At 38.5% G+C, this 27,008-nt stretch overlaps 1 protein-coding gene across 1 annotated transcript in view; it reads right to left on the bottom strand.

Annotated features, from left to right (window-relative positions):
- The window catches only part of MAPK8IP3 (mitogen-activated protein kinase 8 interacting protein 3), a 3,746,918-nt gene that overhangs the window by 2,339,213 nt on the left and 1,380,697 nt on the right, over window positions 1–27,008 (bottom strand). Inside the window, exon 8 of the mRNA XM_044088957.1 lies at window positions 7,113–7,231. Within this exon, the coding sequence (XP_043944892.1) occupies window positions 7,113–7,231 (119 nt within the window). The remainder of the gene's footprint in view (window positions 1–7,112; window positions 7,232–27,008) is intronic.

The raw sequence follows: 27,008 nt of genomic DNA, 5'->3' as shown, positions 1-27,008 counted from the left end.
CAAAACTAAGAGACTTAGAATAACACTTAAAATTTAAACAGGCTAAAAACAAGCAGTAATAAATGCAGCAAAGAAGATGCAATTGAACACTTTAGAGAATAAGTAGCATAAAAACCAAGATGAAGTAATAGAGTAGGAGGAGGAAACACAAATACTGTAAAAGCAGCTGAATAAAGTTTTTGGTACTTTTCCGTTAACAGGGCAACAGTGTTAACATGCAGTTGATGTGAAGCTGTTTTTATTTCTGCTTGTACCTGTGTGTTCGCCCTCCCACTCGTACTTATATTATCAGTTGCCATTCATGATTATGGCATTCTTCTCTCCAGGTTGTAATTTGGGCTTTGTTATCCGAGTAATACTACATTTTCCGCACAAGTCATTGCTGCTTATTTTGCTGCTGCATTCTGCATTTAATGTAAACTTTCTCGTGGGAGTCTAAAGTCAGTGCCGCCTACACAGACACCCCTTAGTTACTAAAGACGTGTAAATTACTGACATTATATTGTCAGGAAATAAGGCCGTGCTCATCTTTATGAGCATATGCTGATTTTTAAGGGGCACTGTGTTGACATTCTTACTAACTGCAGGTGATCTGAAGTGAGTGCTGATGGTTTTCTTCCCACCTCCGTGGTGCTTTCAGGGACAATTACAACAAGCTTCCCTCTTACTTCCTGAAAATGCTGCATTTGTAATGGTCATTGTGAGTTGATCTTTAATGCTGTGAGCCATCTCTGTCAACGTAAACAGTAATGCGGTGGGGGCAAAGCACTTGCAAAAATAGGAGCCTCTATGGGAAATGTGAGTGAAACTGTTGGCAAATAGCTGGGTAAAATATCGACAAACACTGAACCTGTGAAGATGTAATCACGAAACCATCTGCGGAACTCCTAGGCTTTGCGGCAACATTTCTGTCTTGAGAACACTGCTGCCCCGTTAATGGAAAAGTACCAAGTTTTTTTTTTTTTTTTTAATAAGGTGGAAAGGGACAATACAGAAGATAATTCAAGGTTTAGAAACCAAGGGGCTGGCCTTCCCCAAATGTTCTCTCTGTATTAGGTAGAATGAACTAATGACAGTGGACTGGGAGGAGTGTCACAGATCACATTTACAGTAGGGGCGGACAACTGCAAAGCCACTAAGTATAAGAACAAGACACACAGCTACTAGCTACACTATTTTAGGCAGAAAACGCTACAGAAATGTTTATCACAGCAGAAAAATAGCAGTGAGACACTAAATGAAAGTTTTAAACAGATAAATCTTACATCACCCTTTTTCAGAAGCAAAACTAAATCACCTTGTGTGGTTGAGTAATGCAATACAGTTTTTGAGTAGTATTCCACATTCCAACTGGGGGAACAGTTATGTGGCATTTGGAATTCAAATTTTATGCTAACTATATGACCAGATCTTTGGCTGGATGCACCCACTTTTCAAGAGCATGAGCACATCTTTTTGAAACTCTATACAAGGCAACAGGCTTAAAGAAATTGCACTAGCCACACTTTCTGAAAGAATACTGCTGAAAATGAAAATGAAGAAAATATGTCCATTCAAATACTTAGTCAAGACAGCAGTTTCAGTTGTTAGCCAGGTCCAATCAGAAATCTGGACAAAGAAATATAGGTTTACATAGAGCAGAGCTATCTGTGCAAGCTGGAAAAGCACAATAGAAACATATCTGGTTTAACCCTAGGAAATGTAACAAATTCGATTTTTTCATTAGATAGTCAAAGCAATCATTTCCCTTATGTTTTGATAATTGTTAATGAACTAGTGCCATTCCAGCACAGTTAAGTACTTTACATTGAAGTTTTGATCTTTTATAAGGTATTTAAGAGTAGTTTTGCTGCATTTTAAAATTATTTATTGTAATTATCTGCACTTTATAATTGTAAAGTGCCACTGCTTTTTGTTGACCTTAGTATTGGTTTCTCTGCAGTGTAGCTGGTTAGAAAGTGTGCGTGTTTGCTAGCTAGCTATTTGCTTGTCCTGTTAGTATTAACTTTGGGCTATTTCTACTGCTGTTTTACATTAAGAAGGCTTGGGAATACATTCTAGTGACAGCAGAAGGTAGCCTGGTTTGTCTGAGCTGGGAATCACACAGGAAGACTTGCAATGAATTTGTTTAATTGGCCAGTCAGCTATTTAGTTTGTTTAGTCTGTTTTCTCTTTCTCTATAAAGTCAGTGCATTTCAGTGATGCTGCTCATCACCCAGTGGGTTTTAGCAGTACCCTGTATAGATGCAGGCTCCTAGAATTGACATTGTCCCTACAAAACAACCCTTGAAACTTCCGCAGCACTCAGTTTGGCAAAGCACAACTAGTTTCTGCAGTAACAAGCTTCACCCCACAAATTCAGTATTAGATACTTCTGATTTTAGTCTATACTCTTACTGCAACTTTCCAATCATGTGGAAAGGACTTGCAACCATGCACATGAACTTTCCTACTATCTCCCAAGTCAGCTTGAAGAATATGGTCATCCTGAGGCAATGTAGCAATTGTCTCATGTTTACTGACAACCAACTAATACTTACACAAACTGATAAGGTATGTGAGAAATGTATTTACACAACGTCACTGGAGGCAAGACTGTCACATACAAGCACTCATAATACTAATAAGGTTGTCAGTAATGCACACACTACACCCACCACACACAGTATGGACTAGGAACATAGGCTCACATATGCTGAGGCTCTTAAATGTAATCTTCCATAACCCCAATCACCTCCCAGACATTGCACTTGCAACAAATACCTCAGCAACCTCAAAAGCACTATACCAAGACAATTCCCACCCTCAACACATACAGCCACATCTCACAGAGCCTCAACTTCTGAGCTCATAAGGCAAGCCACCACACAACACAATACTTGGGTCATAAGAGACTTAATTGTGAGACACAATGATATCTCATTTGCCAGGCTGAGTACAGAGAAAGTCATAGTCAGTCTACTATCAGGGGTTGCAATCCACCAGATCACACATGCATATAGGTCACTGAACCACAAGTACCAGTATGACTCAGTCATAGTCCACGTGGTGTAAAAGACCTGCTACTTATCTCCTTGGATTATATGATATGAGACGTGATGCAGGTCTTATAAGCTTAGCACTGAGCAGCATTCTACCTTCGCAAAGGATACTGTCACAATATGAATAGAAGACGCCTGACATTAATGACTGACTTTGTTTTTGATGTCATTCTCAGGGGGTACAATAATTTTCATCATGTAAGGATATGGTTAACAAGCCATGCTGCTTTGTCAAGGATAGACTGCACCTGTCTCCCATATGCTTTTGAACACTTACTTAATTATTGTCCTCCGCCATAGTGTCTTGTTTAGGCAATGCCAATGTGACAAACCTTACAGCATAGCAAAACCAACCCAAGAAAATCTGAATGTGTTACTGTTCAGTTATTCACAGAAACCCTCTTCAGTAATGTTAATATCTGCACAGAAACAGCTGTACCTACCATGATTAAGCACAGAATTTACTCCAAAAACAAGCCATTCTGGTGGAATCCCAGCATCAACAGGTTGTACAACAAAAGGAAGAAAATCATGGAAAAAAATTTTGAAAGTGCAATGCTCTGCATAACAAAAACTCCCTCATCAATCTAAACAAGGAACTCAGAAGGCTAATGAAGTCTAACAATGACAAATATGAGTTAAAATAGGCTCCCAGGCCAAGGACGATCACAAGGCTTTCTTTAGCTATGTCTGCTACTTCAAACGCAGTACACAACAACGTTAGAACTAACTGTGAAAGGAGCCACCTAAAATGAGCCAGAAGATGTAGCAAATCTAATGGCCAAAAAATTCAACACCTCAACCCTCCCCCAGTCATTTCTCAGGAAACACCATCAAACATATCCACCCCCCACAAACCCACTACCACTAGAGAACATGTCCTCAATGCACTCTCCAAAGCCAAGAACACCATATCAATGGGTCCCATTAATATCCCTGGATGCCTATTAAATAGCATGAAACATGACTTATCAGGGCTACTAGAATGACTACTTAACCAAAGCCTTCAGACAGGTTTCATTCCAAGAGAACTGAGAACTACAAGTGTCATCCTCCTGCATAAGAGTGGGGCTTCTACAGTCTCAGGTAACTATAGACTCAAACATTTGACTAGTCTCATATGCAAAGCCATGGAAAAATTATCATGGAAATGATTAACAGTGACATAGGAAACTTTCAGACACTGGATCCGACCCAGTCTAGTTTAGTCAGGGGCATGTCATGCCTACTCAACCTGGTGGACTTCTTTGAGAAGGCCACCAAAGCAATTGACAGGGGAAAAATGATATACACTGCCTACCTTGACCTGGCCAAGGCATCTGGTACAATATTCCACTCAGGGATTGTAGACAAATTCATGAAATTAGGTATAAACCTCTATGTAACCACCTGGATAACCAGCTCACTCTCTGATAGCACCAATGAAGATAGGACAGTGGATTCGACTTTCCCAAAAAGGCCAGTCAGTAACAGTATCCCTCAGGGTTTTCTGCAGGGTTCACTCCTTTTTTGCCATCAGTTTCTCTGAAGTCAAGGTCCACATCAACTGCTTCTAGGAAACCCTGATTGCAGACAAGGTGCAGTCACAGAATCCTCCAAGCCACTAATACCCTCCAAGAAGAGCTGACAGATAAAAATAACTGTTGCCAGAGTCATGGTCTAAAACTCAATGCAAAGAAATTAATAATAAAATCATTTGGAAAGCTGGCTACCTCTGGAAACTACCACACTGATAATCCACCTCTAAGAAAAGACCCAGTAATCAGGGATTTGGAGACTCATGTATACAGTAACCTGAGCTTTGATCACCATGTGTGTACAATAGTACACAGTGCATCTGACCAGACACATGCAATAACTTTAATGTCTATAGAGGTTCCTCACAAAAAGAATATATGGAGTAAACAACATGTCATGCATAGGCCATATCAAAGCCCTATCCCTGTTCACTGTTTCCTACAGACTGCTGAGGAGCGATCTATGTCTGGCCTACAAGGCACCTTTGGATCCTGCTCTGATGGAGCTCCTGAGTATCTCAAGACAAATAACATCAGGTTTATCAACTCTAGGGACCCAAACTTTGTTAGTGACATAACAGGACATGCTAGAGGGCGAGATATGTGTCAGAGAACACCTTTCCTTTGGAACAGACTTCCCATCCTTAAGAAGCAGAGTTCTTCCCTAACCCAATTCAGGTATAACCTGGACCAGTGGATGGGGAAACTGAAATTTACCTCTGTTATGGCACCTATGTCTTTAATGGATAAAGTCAAACTGTAAATGCTTGACCACACTTAATATGACATTTTGGTACCACAACTTGTCAGATATACATAGGATGGCTAGGCTTAAAAAGCCCATTTGGTTGTTAGCCTAGTACATCCCCATAAACCTATGAACAAGCAGGAAATGCTGACTGAAACTTAAATAAGAATGATGAACCTGAGTTTCTGGATGTGTCAGACAGGAACAGCTCACTAATTAATACATGTCTATTACAAGAGTAATGTGTCTGAGGAGATAAAAAATGCTGGACAAAAGTGTATTTCAGTAAGACAAGTGTGCGTTTGAAACAGTGCATTCCCAAAACAGTACTGCGTGGTTAGAAGCTTTGAAAAGATAAAAATAAAGAAGCTTCCGAGAAATTATCCACCAGACTCATATAGGGCAACTACTAAAACCTCAATGTGAATGAATACCGTGAAAACTTACAGTGTTTAAATGGGCCTGTGTCTCTATCTCTAAAAAGAAACAATGCTTACAATAGTTGGGAAATGTCAGCATTGGACATATTGTTTACCATTACAAAGATAAGAAATGTAATTTCACTGGATAGCTTAACTATTATGTAGACAGTTTTAGCTGGAGAAGACAACATGGTTTTGAAGCTTTCCTTACAGGCTGGCAGAGAGCAGCATCACATTTTGTTACAACAGCAAAGAATTGGTTATTTCTGACAGAAAATATGTACTTGTAACAAGAAGTTTATATACAGAATACTTATCCCACTTTCAGAGATGCTGCAAGGGCTTTGCAATGTGAGGACCTTGACATTAAAGCAGGGATCATCAAATTGAGGTTAAAAAGAAGGCATAATCCTTTATTTTGTTTGATTCAAACAACTTAGCAACTAAGAGAAAATTAATCATTGTATAAAACATAATCAGACTAGCAAGGATACCTAAAAAATTAAGTCTGAAAAAGACAGTACTTCAACTTCAGCACTCACAAAAGAATCAATACCAAAAACTAATCATCTTTAGTGATGCCAGGCATAAGTACTCAAGATGGAATCTTCATACTTTTAATGGGTTAAGGAAGAAGATTCTCTCCGCTTTAATGGTATCTGACAACTATTTTTTCATCAATCCCTGATTTGGTACCTATGTCTCTGATGCAAACAGGTAACCTGTAAATGGCTCATCTCCCAGGCCCATACTTACACTTATAAAGGGTATCAGAACTTGTCAGAGATTTGAGATGCATGGCTACGGCTTAAAAAGGCCCTTGTGGTCATTAGCCTAGTAAACAGCCGTGAACCTATAATGCAATCAGATAAACTAAGTCTATAAATGAAAAGAAGCTACAGCTGGAGGAAGGTAGCGTAAAAGAAAAAATGCAAGCCAAAATAATTTAACTTATTTTGTGATCAGAAATAAAACGGTAACTGACAGACTATTTCAGAAAAAAAGCAGACATCTGGTTTTGAGCTGCAGAATGATGTCTTATGACATGGAAAGTAAAATAAAATAAATCACTCAATGGCTGTTTCTTATGGATATTAAAGTTTAAACAGCACTGCTTGTTAAAAAAGCATGACATGGCTGTTTAATTTGCTAGGATGTTTGGTGTAACCATTGTACTGTTCCCTTATGCATGTGTAAAACAAAGACTGTTATTTTTACTTTTGAAGGAGTGTATTCTTTAAAAAAATGGTGTAATGATCATCGCACTGGGCAGTACAGTGGTAGTGAGAATGATATTGTGCAAATATATACATAAACAGTGTCATAACAAGTACTGCAAACCACCGTATGAATACCACAGTAAAAAAAAATGTCCATTATTTACCTAAAAGATCTGCTCCTTCGTCTACATCTCCAATAGCCTCTGACCCAGCAGTGGAAAGTTCATGATACAGAGAATCTGTGTTGATTCCAAAAGCTTTGTTCACAATTCCTTGAGTAGGGCTACAATAGCAAAAGTAAACTTATTTACCAGTGAATTTTCTGGTCATACTTAACTTGATTAATCTTTCACCTTACTTTTATGTGACAGATACATAGCTATACATAGACATATATGCATTTACTTAAGTCATACACTAGGAACTACACCACAGTACTAACAAACTTGAAATTGAAGGGTTGCTGAATAAATAAGTCATACAGGTAGCAACAAAGACAATTCTCTGTTGCTGCACAAAAATTAACAAACAAAATAGGGGTGTCACATGTATATATGTACACTGCATACATACATACATACCTTGTCTCAGAAATTCCAGTGTTGGGTAAGTAAACAACTTCGATCTACTGAAGTAGACCCATTTACATACACCGTGCTAAGTTTCAATAATATTTCATCTCCCCCCACTCCTTCCACCATTTCCAAGTTCTAAACTTTTTCAAAATGTCTGATAATACCCATTTCTGCCCAGTTAAACTTATATTAGTTTTTGCTATACATTGTATTATAATGAATAATGTTCTGTTGAGTTTTTCTTCTTCCTTCACACGTCTATTTCTACAATGTGTGTACAATACCATTTCCAAAAAAAAACATTATCCATAGTTTCCTCTTGAGCAAAAATATTTAATCTTTCTCTCTCCGCACTTTATAATTCATGTTATCTTTCACTGGTAGCTTATAAACTGATGGTCTCCACAAAAAAAAATCTTACTATGATTTTATCTCCTTACATCTTAATTTTCTTCTTCTTATTGCTTTTAAAACACTTTCCCATGGATTAAGGAAAAATATTTCTCCATTACCAATAATTACCATTCCTTTCTATCTCTGCTTCCCAAATATATATTTTCTGTTGATATTCTTTCAATTCTTCATTTTCAAACTCTCTTTTCCTATTTACGTTTTTCACCTCTGTCAAAAATTCTTCATACTTAACAGTGAACATTTTTATTACTATATTATCCTTTTCTTCAATGATACTTTTCAAAACCCACTAGTATAACAGCTGTTGCACTACCATGCATTTAGTAAAGGATATGAAGTGTGAAACTCAATTGTCTGGCATTAATCTGCCTCTAATCATCCATGATTTATTAGGTCAGGAAAATGAAGACATCTGGTATGTTCTGACAACACAGAGACAGGTATGGGGTACGGGATGTATGTGTGTATGTGTGTGTGTGTGTGTGTGTGTGTGTGTGTATGTGTGTGTGTGTGTACTGTATGTGAATGAGTGAATAATAGAGGATGCCTGTGCTAACAGATGCATTGGCAGCCCCTAATTAATGCAGGAAAGTGCTGATTGGCACTCTTAGTAGTTAACAGTGAATCAGAGGCATGCAGATTAGCCGATAATCAAGTCGTTCCTCATTGTGGCTAATCTGTCTCTAAATACTGTAGTACTGCACTGTGGAAAATGGGCCTTTTTAATATAGCTCTTAACATGACCGCTGGCTTTCTGAATCCAAGGGCCAAGTCTCACTAACAGAAAATGTCTATGAAATGATTTCTCCACCATTCAGGTAAGCACCCTGTTTTTCTCATCCACAAAATCTCACTCTAGGCCCACAATGGCACAGTCTCTCTACAATCTCTTACTCCAAGCAGTTGGAGAATCCTTCCTCCTTCACAACCCCTATCCTATCATGAGAATCCACCAACAGCTGAGCCACAACAATATCCACCACCTGTTGAGCCGCAACAATCTCCATCAAATTCCAGTCTAGGACAATGAGCCTCCTTCTTGAAATCCTAAAGAAAAGCCCTCTTTTTATACATGCATAAGTAACAAAGTAGTCTTATAATGACCCATTATTTAACATAAAGGAATTTCTCCTTTATCATTACTTGTTTGTTCTTAAAGAAACAGTATTAATTATATCATATTAAATCACACAATAGCATGTTTTACAATATTTACATCACATATAGCATTTAATACATGGCCAATACAATACATAGCCAATGCACCAAAATGCTACATTGACCCTTGCTTTGAGCAAAAGTTCTTCCACACACACACACACACACACACACACACACACACACACACACATATGCATTGTAGAAAAGCATTGGATCTAGAGATCCTGTCATTTTGACAAATTTATATAAATCTAGTATTCAACAGTTATTAAACACAACAGTGTATGCTGTGCTTATTATTTTATTTGCACTCTCCCAGGACCCTTGTCCAGTGGTTCCACTACCAAAACATTACCTATCCATTTGTTCTGTGGACAAGGGAGCTAGGTATGAATTATCTGGTTGAGAGCCCTATGACCCAGTTGTTCCTGCCTGGAAATACCTATCCTTCCTTACATTCCATGGCAAGACATGGGTGGTATAGACAGATACAGATAGCTGATCCTGGGAGATGGCTGTACCTCTCCCCACTTGGTGGCTTCTCTTGCTATTGCTGTCTCCAGAGGGGATGTGTGGCTTCTTTGAATTCCCCCAGCTGCATTGGTGCTAAGAACCATGACAGCATGCTCTCACCAGGTGTCACCCTCATGGCCAGCCAAAGCCATGTCTCTTCCTCAGGACAGGTGATTCTGCAACAGACATTGACTCCCATCCTCTTCCATCCAGCTCCTACAGGAATCCAAGCCACTACTCAAATGCAAACTGCTTGCAACACAGTCAGGGTGTTTTTCCACCTATGCCAGAGAGCTGGGTTACTCTATTCTTTTAACTTGACAAAAAAAAGTTATTCAAAGAAAGTTTAGTAAAAATTGTGAATGTCACTAACTTATTATATAAAGAAGGGTCATAAGAGACTGACTTTAATAGCATAAAGTATTGTGCAATATTGGCAAATCTGTGTTAAGCACACAAAGCAAACATTAGATATTATCATACAACACATGTATTAATAATTTGGTTAACAGAGAAGAGATTTACTTTGCAGCTGCTACCTTTACTGTGTATTTAACTCCCAGTACAGTGTAGATAATCTAAGAGTTCAATAGAATTTTAATCTTTATTACACCATTGGGTATAATACCATAAACACAGCTTCAGCTTTAAAGAGTCATCTTTCCTTGCTATTTTCAGTGAGGGAATGCAGGTAAAAACTACAATGAAATTATGTATGTTTATATGTCTGATACCTTTATGTATGTATGCACATTTGTGTGTATACCTATGTAAATATAAATATATATGTGTGTGCATGTGTGTGTGTGTGTGTGTGTGTATATATATATATATATATATATATATATATATATATATATATATATATATATATATATATATATATATATATATATATATTGGGTCTACATTTGATCGAAAGACCACTTGACCTAAACCCATTTGATTGAAAACCAGTATTCAAGGCATAAAACTGGGATTTGTCCCCCTCCCCAATGTCGTGTGACCCTGGTGTTGGTATATATAGTTAGGGGGTGTGGGGGGGGGGGGGCGCAGCCTGCCACATAGTTTCCTTTAAAAGAAGAAAATAAAACAAAAAGTACAGATTTTAAATGGAAATAGGTGGAGGGCTTCACCCCCCACACCCCCCCAACTATACATACCAACTCCAGGGTCGCACGACATTAAGGAGGGGGACAACTCCCTGTTATTTGCCTTGAATACTGGTTTTCGATCAAATGAAATTTCGATCAAATGGTCTTTCGATCAAATGAAGTAGACCAATATATACTACATCTATATATATATATATATATATATATATATATATATATATATATATACATATATACATATATCTATATCTATATATATATATATATCTATCTATCTATATATATATATATATATATATACATATATATATATATACCTTTATGTATGTATGCACATCTGTGTGTATACCTATGTAAATATAAATATATATGTGAGTGTGCATATATATATATATATATCTAGGTTGCCAGGGTATGGGACTATTCCTTTTCCCTGGGAACTGTATAATATCAGAATTTATATAAAATTAGGAATGTGGGGGTGCGGGGGGGGGGGCATGTATTCCTGCAAAAACACTTTTTTTTGTTAAGCCTGCTCTGGGTTTAATCTACATAACATAGGAAATATGTGTTGAGGTTCCTTTCTTTGAAGTCAGCATTAGAGATGTTGATCTTCTGTACATTCAATGAAATGCAATATGTAAACACACACACACACTTGTGCATGTGTGTGTGTGTATACATACATAGACAGATCAAAATAGTTTGGTCATTGGGGCTCATGCTTGGGTGCATCCATCGAGAAGAATCCCACACAGATGCCCTGCATGGAGAAAAACAAGCTCCATCCAAATAAAAGGGAAGGTCAGAGTTAGAAAGAGACTGGCCATGTTTGCAGTGATAAAGACCGACACGGATGTGGGGGTCTACGGAGAACAGAACCTGAGTTGGTGAGACATATAGGCTTGAACACCTACTATGTAAAATACAAAGGCTGACAGAGAGTATGCCACTGGAAAGCACTGGTGTTAGATAAACCAATGGCGGGTTTGCTTCTCTCATCCGTCATGTGCCTAGTGTGTGACCCATACCTCTCAGCTGTCCACATTTTGCATACTGTCCAGATTGTTGCCTCATATTTTTGTCTGTTTCTCATAAAAATTGTGGTTTTCTGACAAATCACTGGTAAATCATTGAGGACTGAAGTTAGAAAATAATGGCAGACATTTATGTTTCTGACTTCATATCCTTCAGAAAAATTCATGCTAATGCTAAACTTGTTATTCTATTAACTTTCTAAGCTTGCAAGAGCAATATTTAAAGTATGTCCCCATTCTGGGGTCTTTGTCCCCCCCATTTATGGCTTTGTCCAAATTTATTGCTCTAAAATGTTGAAAGGCATGGTATGACCTTGTCTGCCATTGCTTTCTAAACAGAGCTATAATGGTCTGGAAATACACTGTTAGGCAGCAGGAGCTATATTCAGACACAGACTTAATGAAAAGCAAAAGAAAATCAGTGTGCAATGCGCCAGGTGGTAGAACTCTATACATCCCTGAATCTTATTGTGTATCATCTGTGGTAAAGTGCATAACTTTATATAGCACTGAATTTGTATCTATTTATTTATTTATATTTGTTCATTGGGGTAGTGCACTGATCAATACTGACTAATTTCAGGCTCAACCTGGGATAAATACAAAACATTTCACAAACAAAGAATACAGAAATGTAAGCAATAACAGAGTATTTCAGACTAGTTACATAGAAAAAATGTATATTTACATTCTAGTGAACAAGCAAACTTTGTATTTACATTCTAGTCAACAAGCCCAGGGCAATGTTCAGTCACACACAGAGTAATGTACAACATATACAAAAGTTTCTAAAGTGGGTCAATCTTCAGTAAATCTTGAGACAGGAGAAGAGACTTAGAAAGGGAAATGGATAGTATGTTAGGTGATATGTCCTGCTCTGAAGCAGAAGCATATGGTATGGATGAAGGCATGCTTTTTAAGTTGCATTTTGAATTTGGAATAAGTGCTGATTTCCTTTAAGGTGTCAGGAAAAGCTTGTCAAAGAGTAGGTGCCTGGGAGGAGAAAGCATGTGCAGTGCTGAGGAGTTTGGTTCTAAGGCTAATGAGAGTTGACGTGGCTTATGAGTAGTGTCTCAGGTTGTATGAGGTGGTTTTATCATGAAGTCAAGCTGCAAGGGGAATGAATGTGTGGTGTTGGAGTAGTTCATAGAGTTGGAATCCTAACAGTGGGGTAAAGTTTTGTTGTACAGGTAGCCATTTGGCTTTTTCTAGGGTGATACAGAATGCTCACACAGAGGCGAGTCTGTAATGAATCCGCAAATGTTGTTAGAGGTAGTCTGGAGTGAGGTGATGTTTTTCTTGGAGGCAGAAGCAAAGACTGGATGTCCATACTTAGGTTGAGAAAGGAAAACTCCTTTGCCAATGGCTGCTCTGGCTAGTTGGGATACAAAAAGGGAAATCTTTTTGGCCCAGATGAGTTATTTTGGCTCTCACTTTGTCTTTGTGGAAAAGGAAATTTACTGACTGATCAAACCATAATCCTAGGCATTTGAAGGTGGATGTTGTCTGTGGAATGGTCGTGTAAGTCAACGACAGTTAGAGAGTCAGTTGATTGGTGTATTTTCTGTGGCATTCAAAAAAGCATAGTTTTAGTTCTGGTGGGTTGAAAAATAGTTTATGGTTTACGACACACTGGTGGAACTCATGTAAGTTCAACTGGAACTGGCACTGAATGTCATTGTAAGAGTGACCTGATTGGGTAACGATCATGTCATCAACATAGAGAATAACTGGGAGATGGGGAGGCCACAAGGAAGTTTGTTAATGAATGTCAATGAATATGAGGAGGGGGGTAAGAATGGATTCTTGTGGTACACCTTTAGTAAAAGTTGCAGATCCTGCATGGGAGAATCTTATTTTAACACTGAAGTGTTTGTCAGTGAGGAAGTTTTTTAAACCAGGAAGTTGTATAATGACTAGAACTAATTTCAATTTGTTTGTTTTGGAGAAGACGGTGGTCAATGATGTAAAATATGTTTGTCAGGTCTATAGCATATGTAAGGAGGTCACTATCAGAGTTTTGCGGGGTACCATCACTTTGGGACCAAAATGGTGTCATAGTACTTCATCCAGGCCAGAATCCATGCTGTTGGGGGGGGGGATGGTACAGCTGCATAAATATATATATATATATATATATATATATATATATATATATATATATATATTTAAAAAGAGTTGGATGCAGACTATCTTTTCTAGACGTTTTGCTTGATGTTCTGTGTCAGACATACACTATATATGTGGTTGAGAAGATGACACAGATGTTCTCTACAGTGATATATGCACAAGAGGTTTATGTTGTCTACTCCAGGAAGGGTTGTCAGTGGAAATATTTTCAAGAAGAACAGTGACTTCTTTGGGACGCATGCAAGTGAAGTGAAAGAGGGGGATGAATTATGGTAGGGTGGGCAATGTATGATCAGTGGGAGGTGTGGACTTTATATGGGAGATTGCTAAATTCTTTAAGGAAATCTTCTTGAGAATATTTTGGGTAATACTACATGCTATTTTAAGTGGTAAGAAACTTGGCAAAGTGTATAAGACAGCTATGTGAAAACCAAGTCTTAATCAGTGAATTGTCAATACTACAGAACTGGTATACCTAAAAGACTATTTACTCTGTGTTTATATGGAGACTTGCTTTAGCAATAAATGTGGGTGTTCGTGGTAGTTAAGTGGTAGCTTAAAATGGAAGTTATTTGTTGGTATTATACAAAGGAACTAGAACAAAAAAGGTATTTGTATGTAAAATAACAGCTATGAATGAAAAATTGTGCTGTGATGTGATTTATATAGATTTAACTTCAGCATTTGACAGGGTCATGCACAAAACACTGATCAATAAATTAGTACAACTAGGTATTGATGTACTGTTGATAAGATGGATAGCTGCATGGCTTACAAATAGGACATGGCAAGTATCATATACCAACTGGACAGGTGAAATCCTTGGTTACAGTCAAGGTGTCCCACAGGGCTCTGTACTAGGCCCTTACTTGTTTAAATTGTATCTTTCAGACCTTACTTTTTCATCTGAGGTGTTCTACAGTCTATATGCTGACAACCTGAAATTGGGTAAACTGATTACAAGTGTTACAGATAAGGCATGTCTGCAAAATAATTTGACTAAATTGACCATTTGGGCACAGGAGAATAACATGTTGATAAATACATCAAAAACTAAGCATATGGGATTTGGGAGACATAAACTGAAAGGTGAATATTTAATACAGCACACAGTGATTGAAACTGTAGACTCATTTAAGGACCTGGGTATATGGGTAGATTCAGCTATGAGTTTTTCTAATCATATCAACCAATTGGCTAATGACAGTTATAGAACTATAGGTTGTATGAAAAGATTTATAAAGTCTAGGAAATCAAACATAATGAAGTCATTGTTTGTTAGTTACATTAGACCCAAACTTGAGTATGGAATAACAATATGGAAACCCCACTGGAAAACAAGCATGAATAAACTGGAAGTAAGCTAGAATCTGCCACATAACACAAGCACTCAGGTCACTCCACAGCAAGTACAAATATGACTCAGTCATTGTACATGCCGGTGTGAGACGTACCTCCCTGGACTACATGAAAAGAGACATAGAGGAGCTCTCTGATTATGTAGCCCAGGCCGGTATGACCCTGACCCTGAGCAGCATCTTACCCTCACCAAGAATGATGCCACAGTACAAAGACAAAATGATCAGTTTTAACAATTGGCTTAATTACTGGTGTCATTCTAAGGGGATCCAATGTCTGTCTGCTTGGGATGACATGCTTGACAAGCCACGCTGCTTCTGAGGGATGGCTTGCACCTGTCACCCTGGGCTTCCGGATATTGGCCAAGGCTCTTGCCACCCCATAGTGCCTTTTTTAGGCAAGGCTCAAATGACAAACCTACCTCCCTAGAAAACACAAGTGGAAAAAACTAAGGGTAATGCTGCTCAATGCCAGAAGTCTAAACCTCAAGATGCACGCCCTCGAAGCCCTCCTCAGAATGGAGAACATCGATGTCTGTGCGGTGACTGAAACCTGGTTCAAGGCTCCTGAGAGCACCCCAGCACTATCAGGTTTTACCTCATATCAAGCTTTCCGGCCCCAAAACTTGGACCGAACCACAAAAGGAGGGGGAGTATCCATTTTCATCAAAGATACCCACACCTCCAGGTTAGTGGCAACGCACGAAGCATCGGAGACTATCCAGGTGCAACTAACCATAGGCAAAACTGCCTTACAGTTTGTAGCATGCTACAGACCACCTTCTCAAACTCAGGAACCCCACACAGCCTTCCTGAAGACACTGGAGAGTATGAATCTCTCTCCAAATACCATAATTTTGGGAGACTTCAACTACCCAAACATAGACTGGGAACATTACTCAAGCCCCAACACCCTAGCCCAAAGGTTCCTAGAATTCATAAACTCAAATGCAATGGAACAACTAGTCACCATTCCCACAAGAGGAGACAATATATTAGACCTGATCATCACAAACATGGGGACAAAATGCTCCACACCGGAAGTATATCCCTCTTTGGTAAGATCAGACCATAAATTAATCTCACTGGAAATCCACATCCGCCCCCACCCCTGCACAAAAGACCACAGTGAAGAACTTCTCAAAAGCAAACTTCACACTTCTTAAGACTGAAGTGGTATCCTTCAAGGCTCCTGGGCCAGTGGAAACCACAACCCACACTGCTGAATTCTTTGCAAATGCCTTCTATGGGCACCTTCAAGAATGCATGGATCATGCAATCCCAAATAAAACCAAGACACATTCCCCAAAGGCAGGCGCCGGTCTGGTGGACCCCAGCCATAAACAAACTTTACAACAGGAGGAGGAAGCTACTACATGACAGAGCAAAATCCCTAAAAGGGAAGGCGTCTCTGATCAGTACTAGCAAAAAACTACGATCACTCATAAAATCATCCAAGGCCAACTTTGAGAGAAAAATCGCAAAAGACACAAAAGACAATCACAAGGCCTTCTTTAGCTATGTTAGAAACCTGGGTGGAAACTCCCAGATATGCTCAGAGTTAGTCCAAAATGACACAAAATACACTGAACCCACTGACATTGCCAACATTCTGGCAGACAGGTTCAGTGCAAATTTCTCCTCCCTCCCCCCCAAAAGGAGAAATAACTATCCCAGCAGAGTGTAGCCTCTCTAACATCTCAGATGCCCAGGTGAGAGCCGCCCTCTCTAAAGCTAAAAACACAGCATCAATGGGACCGGATGGTGTCCCGGGCTGTGTGCTACATGAACTCCAAGAGGAACTAAACCCACACATAAGGCTGCTGTTTAATCTTAGCCTTACTACAGGATACGTACCCAAAGAGTGGCGTACGGCAACAGTGGTCCCACTTCACAAAGGCGGTGCTTCTACGGACCCTGGAAATTACCGCCCCATAAGCTTGACGAGCCTGGTCTGCAAAGCTATGGAGAGGATCATTATGGAACTCCTAAACAAAGACATTGGGGACGTACAGACATTGGATCCTACCCAATTTGGCTTTGTCAAGGGCAGATCCTGCCTTTTGAACTTGGTCGACTTTTTTGAAACAGTCACTAAGGCCAGTGATGAGGGTAAGGCAGTTCACACAGCCTACCTTGACCTTGCAAAAGCCTTTGACACAATACCCCACTCGGGTATCATAGACAAACTCACCAGCTTAAATGTAAACCCATATGTCTCAAGATGGGTTGCAAACTGGCTCAAGGACAGAACCCACAGGGTCAGAGTTGCTGGAGCTATGTCAGACTCTAAGCCAATCACAAGCGGTGTCCCACAGGGCTCAGTCCTGGGACCCCTCTTGTTCGGCATTTATTTTTCCGAGGTACAGGCAAACATAGGAGGATTGTGGCTGACAAAGTTCGCAGATGACTGCAAACTGGGCACCATAATTGATACTCCAGCAGACACAAACATCCTTCAGAGAGGCCTCATAGAAACGGATAATTGGTGCCAGAGCCATGGCCTTAAGCTGAACGCCAAAAAATGTACAGTCATACCCTTTGGGAAAAACAAGGTACTGACAAATTACCACATAGGCGGTAATCCATTAAGTACAGAAGAGGTAATCAGGGACCTAGGGACCCGGGTTGACAGTAACCTCTCATTTGACACTCACATTGCCAAAGTGGTTAGGAAGACCTTCTATATTGCCCACCTTATCATGAAGGGTTTCACATCTAGATCAAGAGAGGTCATTGTGCCCCTGTACTCTTCTCTTATCAGGCCAATGATTGAGTACAATGCCCCATTTGGGATGTATCTCACCCGACACCTGCAGCAGTTGGAAAGACCCCAAAAGTTCCTCACCAAGAGGATAAAGGGTCTTAAACATATGTCATATGCCGCCCGACTGAAAAAACTCCAGCTCTATTCCAGTCGCATACCGCCTACTCACAGGTGATCTGTGCCTGATGTACAAGGCCATGTCCAATCCTGAATTAATGGACATGCTCCACCTCAGAAAATCCAAATCCATCAGAGATACAAGAACAAGTGACTTAAACCTCAACACAGAAATAAATAGGACGTGCTGGAGGGACAGATTCATAACCCAGAGGTTCCCTACACTCTGGAACAGAATCCCAGTCCATGTTAGGCAGAGCCCCTCACTGACTCTATTCAAGAGAAATCTCGACGAGTGGATGGGAGATCGTAGGTTTACCCCAGGGGTCATCTCTGTGTCACTACTAGACAGAGGCATAGTAAACTAAACCCTAAAAGGGTGTAGTATTCTCATCCTAAGGGGTGGTGTAAGCCACATACACTCTGGCTAGGCTTATAAATGCCTTAGGGCAGATAGCCTAGTACGAACCTATGAACCTATGAACCTAAAAAGTACAGTGGAAATATACTAAGGGCATCCATGGATGTGAAAATTTAAGTTATTATGAAAGACTAAAATATCTGATCTTATACAGTGCCTCTTACAGACATTTAAGAGGAGATCTTATTCAGGTATATAGGGCATTTAGGGACAACTATCTCTGGGAATGTTTGGGGTTATCAAAAAGTACTAGAGAATCGTCAGATAACCTATGTAGAAGATTCTATAGGAATGAGAAGTGCACTAATTGGTTCTCTGACCGAGTAGCTGATGCTTGGAACAGTCTACTAAATTACATTAAAGCAAGTACTAGTTTAGATATTTTTAAGAACAGCCTGGACATTTATTATGGGAACAAGTGTTTTGGCATATTGGCAAGCTAGAAGGGCTTTAATACCCATGCTTGAAATATTTGTATGTATGTGTATTAGTCACTTTAGTTTTACACACAGGTCAGACATATTTTTATCAACCAGAGGAGACGTTGTAGATAGAAATTAATAAAGAGTTGAAGGATTTTATCTGGGAGGTGAAGAGAGTAAGAATGAAGTGGGATAAGCTGAGATTTCCAACAGAACAAGAAGGTTTAGGATTGCCTGATTTGAAGGGTTGTTTTATAGCTGCACTGTGAAGGCTCTTACAAATAACGAAAGCAGAAAGCTACAATTTAAAGTGGAAAGGGATGATGATGAACAAGGGAGTAATTCAAGGAATAAGAAAAGAGTGGGATTTTGGAAGCAGATCCTTAAGAACAACAACAGTCATACAGAACATTATAGTCATAAAGTAGAAGAAAGTATACTAAAAACTTATTCAGCATGGGAATGGAGAAAGGAGATTCTACTGATAGGGATGACTGCATTTAGGGGTACACAGAATAGGCAAGAGAGGGCTGGAATGTGCTGGAGAAAACAAAGGAACCAAGGTATTGTGAACAAATAATTAGAAAAGGAAAGATAATAGCATGGGAAGAGGCCAAGACATTTGGACTGCAAGCTTACAGATTGCAGATTACTGTGATATAAATCCCAGATAGGGAAGGCAAAGACAAAGACAAATGCATACAGGAATTCCAAATGAAAGACCTGCACTGGTTGAGTTTTTACTTGAATCTTGAACAGAAGCTGCTGTTAAAAACGGATAATTAGTAGGGCATGTTAAATATTGCACAATAATTATAGGAATCAATCAAAGGCGGTCAGAAGAGATTAAGAAGAGAGATTAGATAAGCAATTCACAAAGAAACAATGGGAGGACATATGTATGGCTCCCAAATACGCAACAAATCTAGCAGAGTTAGGATTATTGTATTAGTGTTTGCATAGCTACTTTTATAAGCCAAGCAAACTCAAAAGTATTTTTCATCTGGTAGATGTCAAATGGTGGAGGTGTAATGTATAGGTACCTGGGAGCATATGTTTTTGAAGTATAATGAGTTGGCAGACTTTAAAAACTCCCTACAGAGTACTCTATCAGGAATGCTGGGAGAGCAAATTAGTGTAACTAGGGAAATTATTTTTTAAACTGGGATGCAGGATCTAAATTGCCTAGTCATGTTAATTTTAAATCTGGTGGCTGCCAAAAAAGCACTTACAAGAAAATGGAAATCAAAATCTAAACCAACCATACTAGAAGCAGTGAATAAAATCTGTAACAAAGACACAAGAACAGGAAGTGGGATCTTTAGAAAAAGGGTAGGAGTAAATTACATACAAAAAATTGAAATTGCAGAAACACTACATGCAGAGAAATGTTTTGGAAGAGTAATGAGGTTTACGATAACACAGGAATTGAACAATTTATGAAATGTTGGTTTGTATAGAATATATGTGAAATATAATGTTTGTAAATGTGAACTTAATACGGTTTGATTACTTTTATATAAATGTTAATCTGTCTATGTAAGAAGTGATAATCCAATAAAGGTGTTTTCCTAAAAAAAAAAGTATTTGACCAATATAATTGGTTTTCCAAAGCTCTGGTGAAATGTTGTGAAACTTAAGTTTGTATAAATTATTAATTTTAAAAGTAACACCTTGTGGCAGAGAAAATGGGTTCACAGTTATGCACTGCAGGGAAAAAAATGTTGTGTGCAAAACTGGTGAAACAGATGGTGAACGGCCAGAGTTGAAAAGTACAGGCAAAAGATTTAATAAGCACAATAGCCATGCTGCTATTACAGCATAGTCTGCTAAGCTAAAGCACAGAGTTACAGAAGAGTGGTATTGGTCAAATAAAGCTGATCATGAATGGTGTTATGGAACAGTAAAATGGGATGTTTTGCATGACAGACAGGAGCAAATGGAAATAGTACAGTGGTGCTGCGGTAGCATTGTCGCCTCACAAAAAGACGTTTTCCGGTTCGATTCTCAGCTAAAGCGTCTTCTGTGTGGAGACATGCGTGAATGGGTGTACCTTCGTTGAAGGTTGTGCGTCAGGGCTGGCCACTCAGCACGTAAAAATCAACTGCCAATCATTAGCGGACCGGAGTTCTGCTGTGGCGACCCCTAACCCAGAAAAGCCGAAAGACACAACAACAACAGTTCTGTGTGGCAACTATGCAAAGTGAAATGTTACCTAAAAATGATGACTCTTGCACAGATGATAATGAAGAGCACAACTTGGGTTTCAAATTAAATGATATTAAGAAACAAAATATGTACAAATGATAACAAAGGTCACTGCAAGAAATATTATTATGCAACTGGCTAATCAAGAACAGCAAAAAGCAAATAAGACTGTTGCATAAGAGAGAGAGAGAAAGACAGAAAGAGCAAAAACATGCAGTTCTACTAAATGAAGTCAGGACGTCAACTAATAACACAGAAATAGCAAGATAGCCAAGGGGCACTGTTGCTATGTAGCTAGAATCAGTAGTAATGACAGAAGAGATGGTTTCAGAAAGTGAAAATAAAATGACAGATTTACCTTGTTGTCTGACATAAACAATAAGAAAAACTGCAAAACACAACAAATACATTGCTGAACTGCCCAAAATACTCTTTCAACTTTATCTACAAGTTGGAAAAGAGGGTACTGGAAGTTGAAATACAAGAGAATTCAGTTTCAAGCCCAGCCAATATTGTGTGTTCATAAGGTGAAAAGGAAATTTGAAGTACAACAAAAAATGTAAATAATGCTTGGCTTACTATTAAGGAAAAACATTAAATTGTGCAAGACAGAATTACTAAAATCATAACTCCTAAAGACTGAACTCAATGTCACAACAAATAAAATCTAAAGAATAAAGGAAGCTAAACAACTGGCAATGATTAAAAGAACTTCAAAAGGCGATATGTACAGAAATACAAAGATATAATAACAGTGACTAAAGTACATTTAACTAACACATGCAGCAGCTGGAAAAAAAAAACACTAAAAAATGAAGGCTTACATGCTGCAGCAAGAAATTTGCACTGTAAACTGAAGGGATAATATGATTCCACACTTGAAATAACCAATACATGCACAAATATGGAGAGTGAAAATGAAGTATAAATTAAATCTTTAGAGGAAGCAAATACTACATTACAGTTATATCAACCCTTGTTTCTCATGCCATGATAATACAAGAAAGCCATACTGCTTTAACAGACCTTCAAAAGAAGGGTACATTTTGTCAAACAAATGGAACAAATTTAAACTAACATTTGCAGAATGAGAAAGGTGACTAGTATAGACAGCAGTAGGCACTCAGAATCTGAAAGCCCTAGAAACTAATTAATGGAAATTTACTAAGGGCCAAGCTAACTTACTTGAGGAAACTGCAGAACAAGCAGTTGCAGAACCTGACCTAGAAAAAAAAACACCTACGAAGATGAGGTCATTGTTCTAAACTTAATGGTAAAAGCAGTGAACAACCTTGTGACCCAGTGACAGTTGTCTTTGAAGAAAAGGACTGGAGAGAGGTGCAATACCTATTTCAAGTCTGACATGTTGCCTGACAGTGTCCAAATTTATGGTCCAGGCAACATAGGATCTGGCTGGCCAAATACAGGTCTGATCTAGTGGATCAAGGGGTAAACTGATCACTTCCTTTCTCCATGACCCAAGTGAACTCCTCTCCATCCAGCTGCTTCACTCTACTTGTACTGAGCACATAGTACGTCTGAAAACTGCTGCTGCAAACATTAAGATAATCACACTACCGAAGGAACTTCTACAGCGTAATTCCACCTTCAGCTGCATAAGTACAAAAGATGCAATATCTTCAGTTAAAATCTAATGTACTGAGCACACAGGATGTCTGACAATTGCTGCTGCTGCTGCAAATGTTAACATAACTTCTACAGCTGAATTCCAACTTCGGTTGCATAAGTACAAAATAAGCAATACCTTCAGTTAATGTAATGTAAGGCAGTTTCCAAGAATCAAACTAAATTTAATTGTTTTCCCTCATTTCTGCATCAGTGTGTTCTGTACTGTAATACTGAATCTGCTGGAGGGACACCCCGAATTCCACCCACAGGCTGTAGGCTGCTGAAGGTGAAGCTAAATTAACACATTTTTTATCCTAGCAGTGTAAAATTTCCCTGAAAAGTAAATGCTGTGACTCATAATCGGGTATTTAGAGTTCAAAGACCTTGTCTTTGTAGTCATAAACATTACTAATTGTATTTTGTGGTAAACCATCTGTGGGGGGTAGTAACTGTAGTCGACTGAAGTACCTGAATGGTCCTCCCCTCATCTCAATTGTTCTCCAACTACTTTTGCCTTTGTAGCTCCAAATTCAGAATCACTTCTCTACCTCACGACCCAAGTGAACTCCACTCCATCCAGCTACTTCACTCTACTGTAAGGAACATTGCATTTTTTGAAAATTTTTCAGAAATGGTCTATTATAAATGTTGAATGCATTAACCACCAACATTCTTGCCTTCACAGTCTAAGTCCTTCCCAACAGATAGTTTTTCATAGGCACATACACCAGGTTTGGGCCCTGTGCTATTCCCCTATCTTATCCCCAATTCCCACACACCCCTACTACAGCTACATTTATACTATCCAGCCACACCCAGTCAGTAAAACTAATCCCCTTCTGTCCAACTTAAACATGTAGCCCTTAAGATTCCATAATCATTTAACTCCTATTACTCATCACTCCTAGGTGCAATTCAGCCTTTCATTACTACTTCCTTGTTACTTCCAGTACATATATAACCACATACTTATTCTATATTCCATCATCTAACATATATTACTTACACAACCCACAATTTCTCTCCCAAATAATTATCCTAGATCTATCACTCCCAAATTAGATAACAATAACAGTATGAGTTGCTTAACTATAGGCTTGAGTCTACTACTGCTATGCCTTAGCCACCTCACTTGTTACTAAAAGCACCAAAAGCACCACATTCACATTATCATATCCCCAACTAAGTACCTACCAGATAAACCTACCCCACCTAATGTTAATATCATATTAACAACCAGCATCTATCAGGACACACTGCACCACTATTTCAAACTTAAACCACTCAGTGTACAGTCATGTAAATGTAAAATTACATCCCTTGCTAGAACAAACCAAAAAATATCTAAAACCACTAGTCCAAATAACATCAGTTCTAACCAGTGGTGATTATTTATCCTAATCCAGGCCCAGCAAAACTCATCTCAAAAGAAAACAAAGTCACTAATACTGAACAAAATCAAACAGCATCTTATCCATCTAATAGCAAATAAAATATCATACCTCCATGCTTGGATAGCTATTTAAAAACCTAGTATCCTAGCCATAACAGAAACATGGCTACAACCAAATATTAGCAACACCGCAATATTACCATCAAACTATAACATGATTAGGAATGACTAAACTAATAGGAATGTGGGTGGTGTAGCAATAATATATCCAGACTGTCTCAGTCTAATCCCCTATAACATCCCCATACCACAGTTCAACAAGGCAGAACTTCTTATCACTTTCCTCAAGCTAAACAAACACAAACAAATCTGTATCCTTACCTTATACATTCTCCCAGGCAAGGCTATTAGAACAATTCTACAATGGACCTCAAACTTCCATCCTTTGTGAAACAGTCATACTAAAAGATGTTAATATTAATTGGCTTGACCTTATTATCTACGTCCCCTAAATGTAGCATACATCTTTTTGGATACAAACAAATGATACAAACTCCAATATACTTTAGCAAAAACTCAAATTCCATACTACACTGGATCATAGTATTTGATCCCACTAAATTTACCTCATCTGGCACCCTATCAAATCCCCTCAGTGAACACCTCCCTGTCTTTACCAAATGTCTCACACAAAATCCTCCAAAACAGCAAAAAACTATTCACAACACAACAAAATTTAACCCTCAGACATCAACAATATCCTCTCTTCAATAAACTGGAATATACTAAGAGATAGCCCACTAGATGACAGTTGAAAAATTTAACTCAATATTTCTTAACACCTTAAACAAAATGGAACCCCCCAGAAATAAAACAAAAAAAACTAACTACAAGCAGAATAATGCAAACTAGAGACAAAGCCTGGAAAAAACTAGAAGACAAACAAAACTCAACAAAACATCCAACAACATAAAAGTCTTTATAACCAGGCCAAAAGACAGATAATAGCCAACAAAAAAAAAACAAACTAAAGCAAACCCCAAAATAAATACAAAGCCAGTCCCAAGAAATTCTGGTCAATCATCAAGAAAATACTGCAACCAGGGCAAGAATATAATCCCAATCATCTATTATAAACAATTTAGTCATAGTACTGCAGATCACAAACAATAAGCAACTATTACCTCCTCATTTATACTTCAACCAGTATCTACAGCCTATATAACAACCTCTTAAGCAAACTAAAAATCTGCTCTGCCTCTGCAGATAATCTAACCAGTGAATTCCTTAAAATACCAGAAAGTAGCATATGTTACCCATTATCCATACTCGTAAATAGAAACATACAGGAAAACTATATCCCCCAAATCTAGAAAAAATCATGTATCATTCCCCTCCATAAAGGTGTATTTCTACAGCCATCACTAATTTTAGACCAACAGCTATCCTATCTCATCTCTCTCTAAAATTTTAGAAAAATGCATCCATAAACAACTCCTACAATACCTCAACCAAGGAAAACGTCTAACTTAAATCCAACTTGCTTTTTGACTCTCCCATAGCACAAATACAGCTCTTATAGCTTTCACAGATACAGTGAATGAAGCCAGAGATAGTGATCAACTTGTCTCTGCCATACTCCTTGACCTATCAAAGGCCTTTGATATGGTCAGCCATACTAAACTACTAGAGAAAATGTCAGCCATAGGTCTAACACCAAACACCCTAAACTGGTTCAAGAGTTATTTCATTGACAGATGCCAGTCAGTAAAATGGCAATCAGTGCTCTTACCTTTTTTCGTGTCAATACTGGAATCCCACAAGGATCAGTTGTTGGCCCTCTCCTCTTTAATATCCTTACAAATTCTCTTCACACTTGCATACAACATGCTTCTCTCACACAGTACGCTGGTGACTCAACACTTATATGTATGTCCAACAACCATACACACCTCAACCAAATTACACAAGAATCCCTCACTGGCACTAAAAAATTGTTACAAAACTCCCCAACTCTTGCTTAACTAAAAGAAAGCCAAACTTTTACTTTTCTATCCTCACTCTCTGTCTCATAAAAACTCAACGTTAACATAGCCAAACTATTACTTTTCTATCTTCAATCTCTATCTCATAAAAACTCAACTTTAACATAAACTTCCTCAATGATACCTCAATAAAAGTGGTAACCAATACAAAACTATTAGGCACGACCATAAACGAAAAAAAAAAAAATGTAAGCCTGTTTCCTACCTTTCTTGTAACTAGTGTTCCAGATACAGATTTGCTGTATCCAGGACTGTATGTAAGCTTCAGAGCCCCCCAAGCCTTTCTGTGTTGGAGGGAAGCCTTCTAGCTTATCAGTGGGAGTGGTAAGCACTAGGTAACCTGTCTGGCACATAAGGAGTGGTTCTGGCCCAGAAATTGTAGTTATTGGCCATTTGGGCAATCTCTTCCATCTCTCTCAACTTTCTGATTTGAAAGCCTGCATTTGCAATTGTTTCTGTCCTGTAACTCGTCTAGTGCAGATACAGATTCTTAGTTTTAGCACTTAAATTTGCTTATTCATGCTCAGCACTTGTTCAGAACTTGTAAGCACTAAATAAGCTACTAATTACTATAGCACTCAATCTTCCTCATTATCTAGAGGAAAACACTTTTGTACTTAATTTTCTCACTTGCTTAGAGGAAAAACAGCTCTTGTACTCACTTTCCTCACTTATCTGGAGGAAAATAGTTTTTTATTCAGGCATGTCCAAGGGTCAGCTCCCAGTGTTCTCTCCTGTCTATCTGATGAATCTGG

This window comes from Protopterus annectens, chromosome 12.part0, assembly GCF_019279795.1.
Source record: "Protopterus annectens isolate FY-2018-M chromosome 12.part0, PAN1.0, whole genome shotgun sequence".
In the NCBI taxonomy this organism is placed as follows: domain Eukaryota; kingdom Metazoa; phylum Chordata; order Ceratodontiformes; family Protopteridae; genus Protopterus; species Protopterus annectens.
This window is presented reverse-complemented; position numbering and strand designations above follow the sequence as displayed.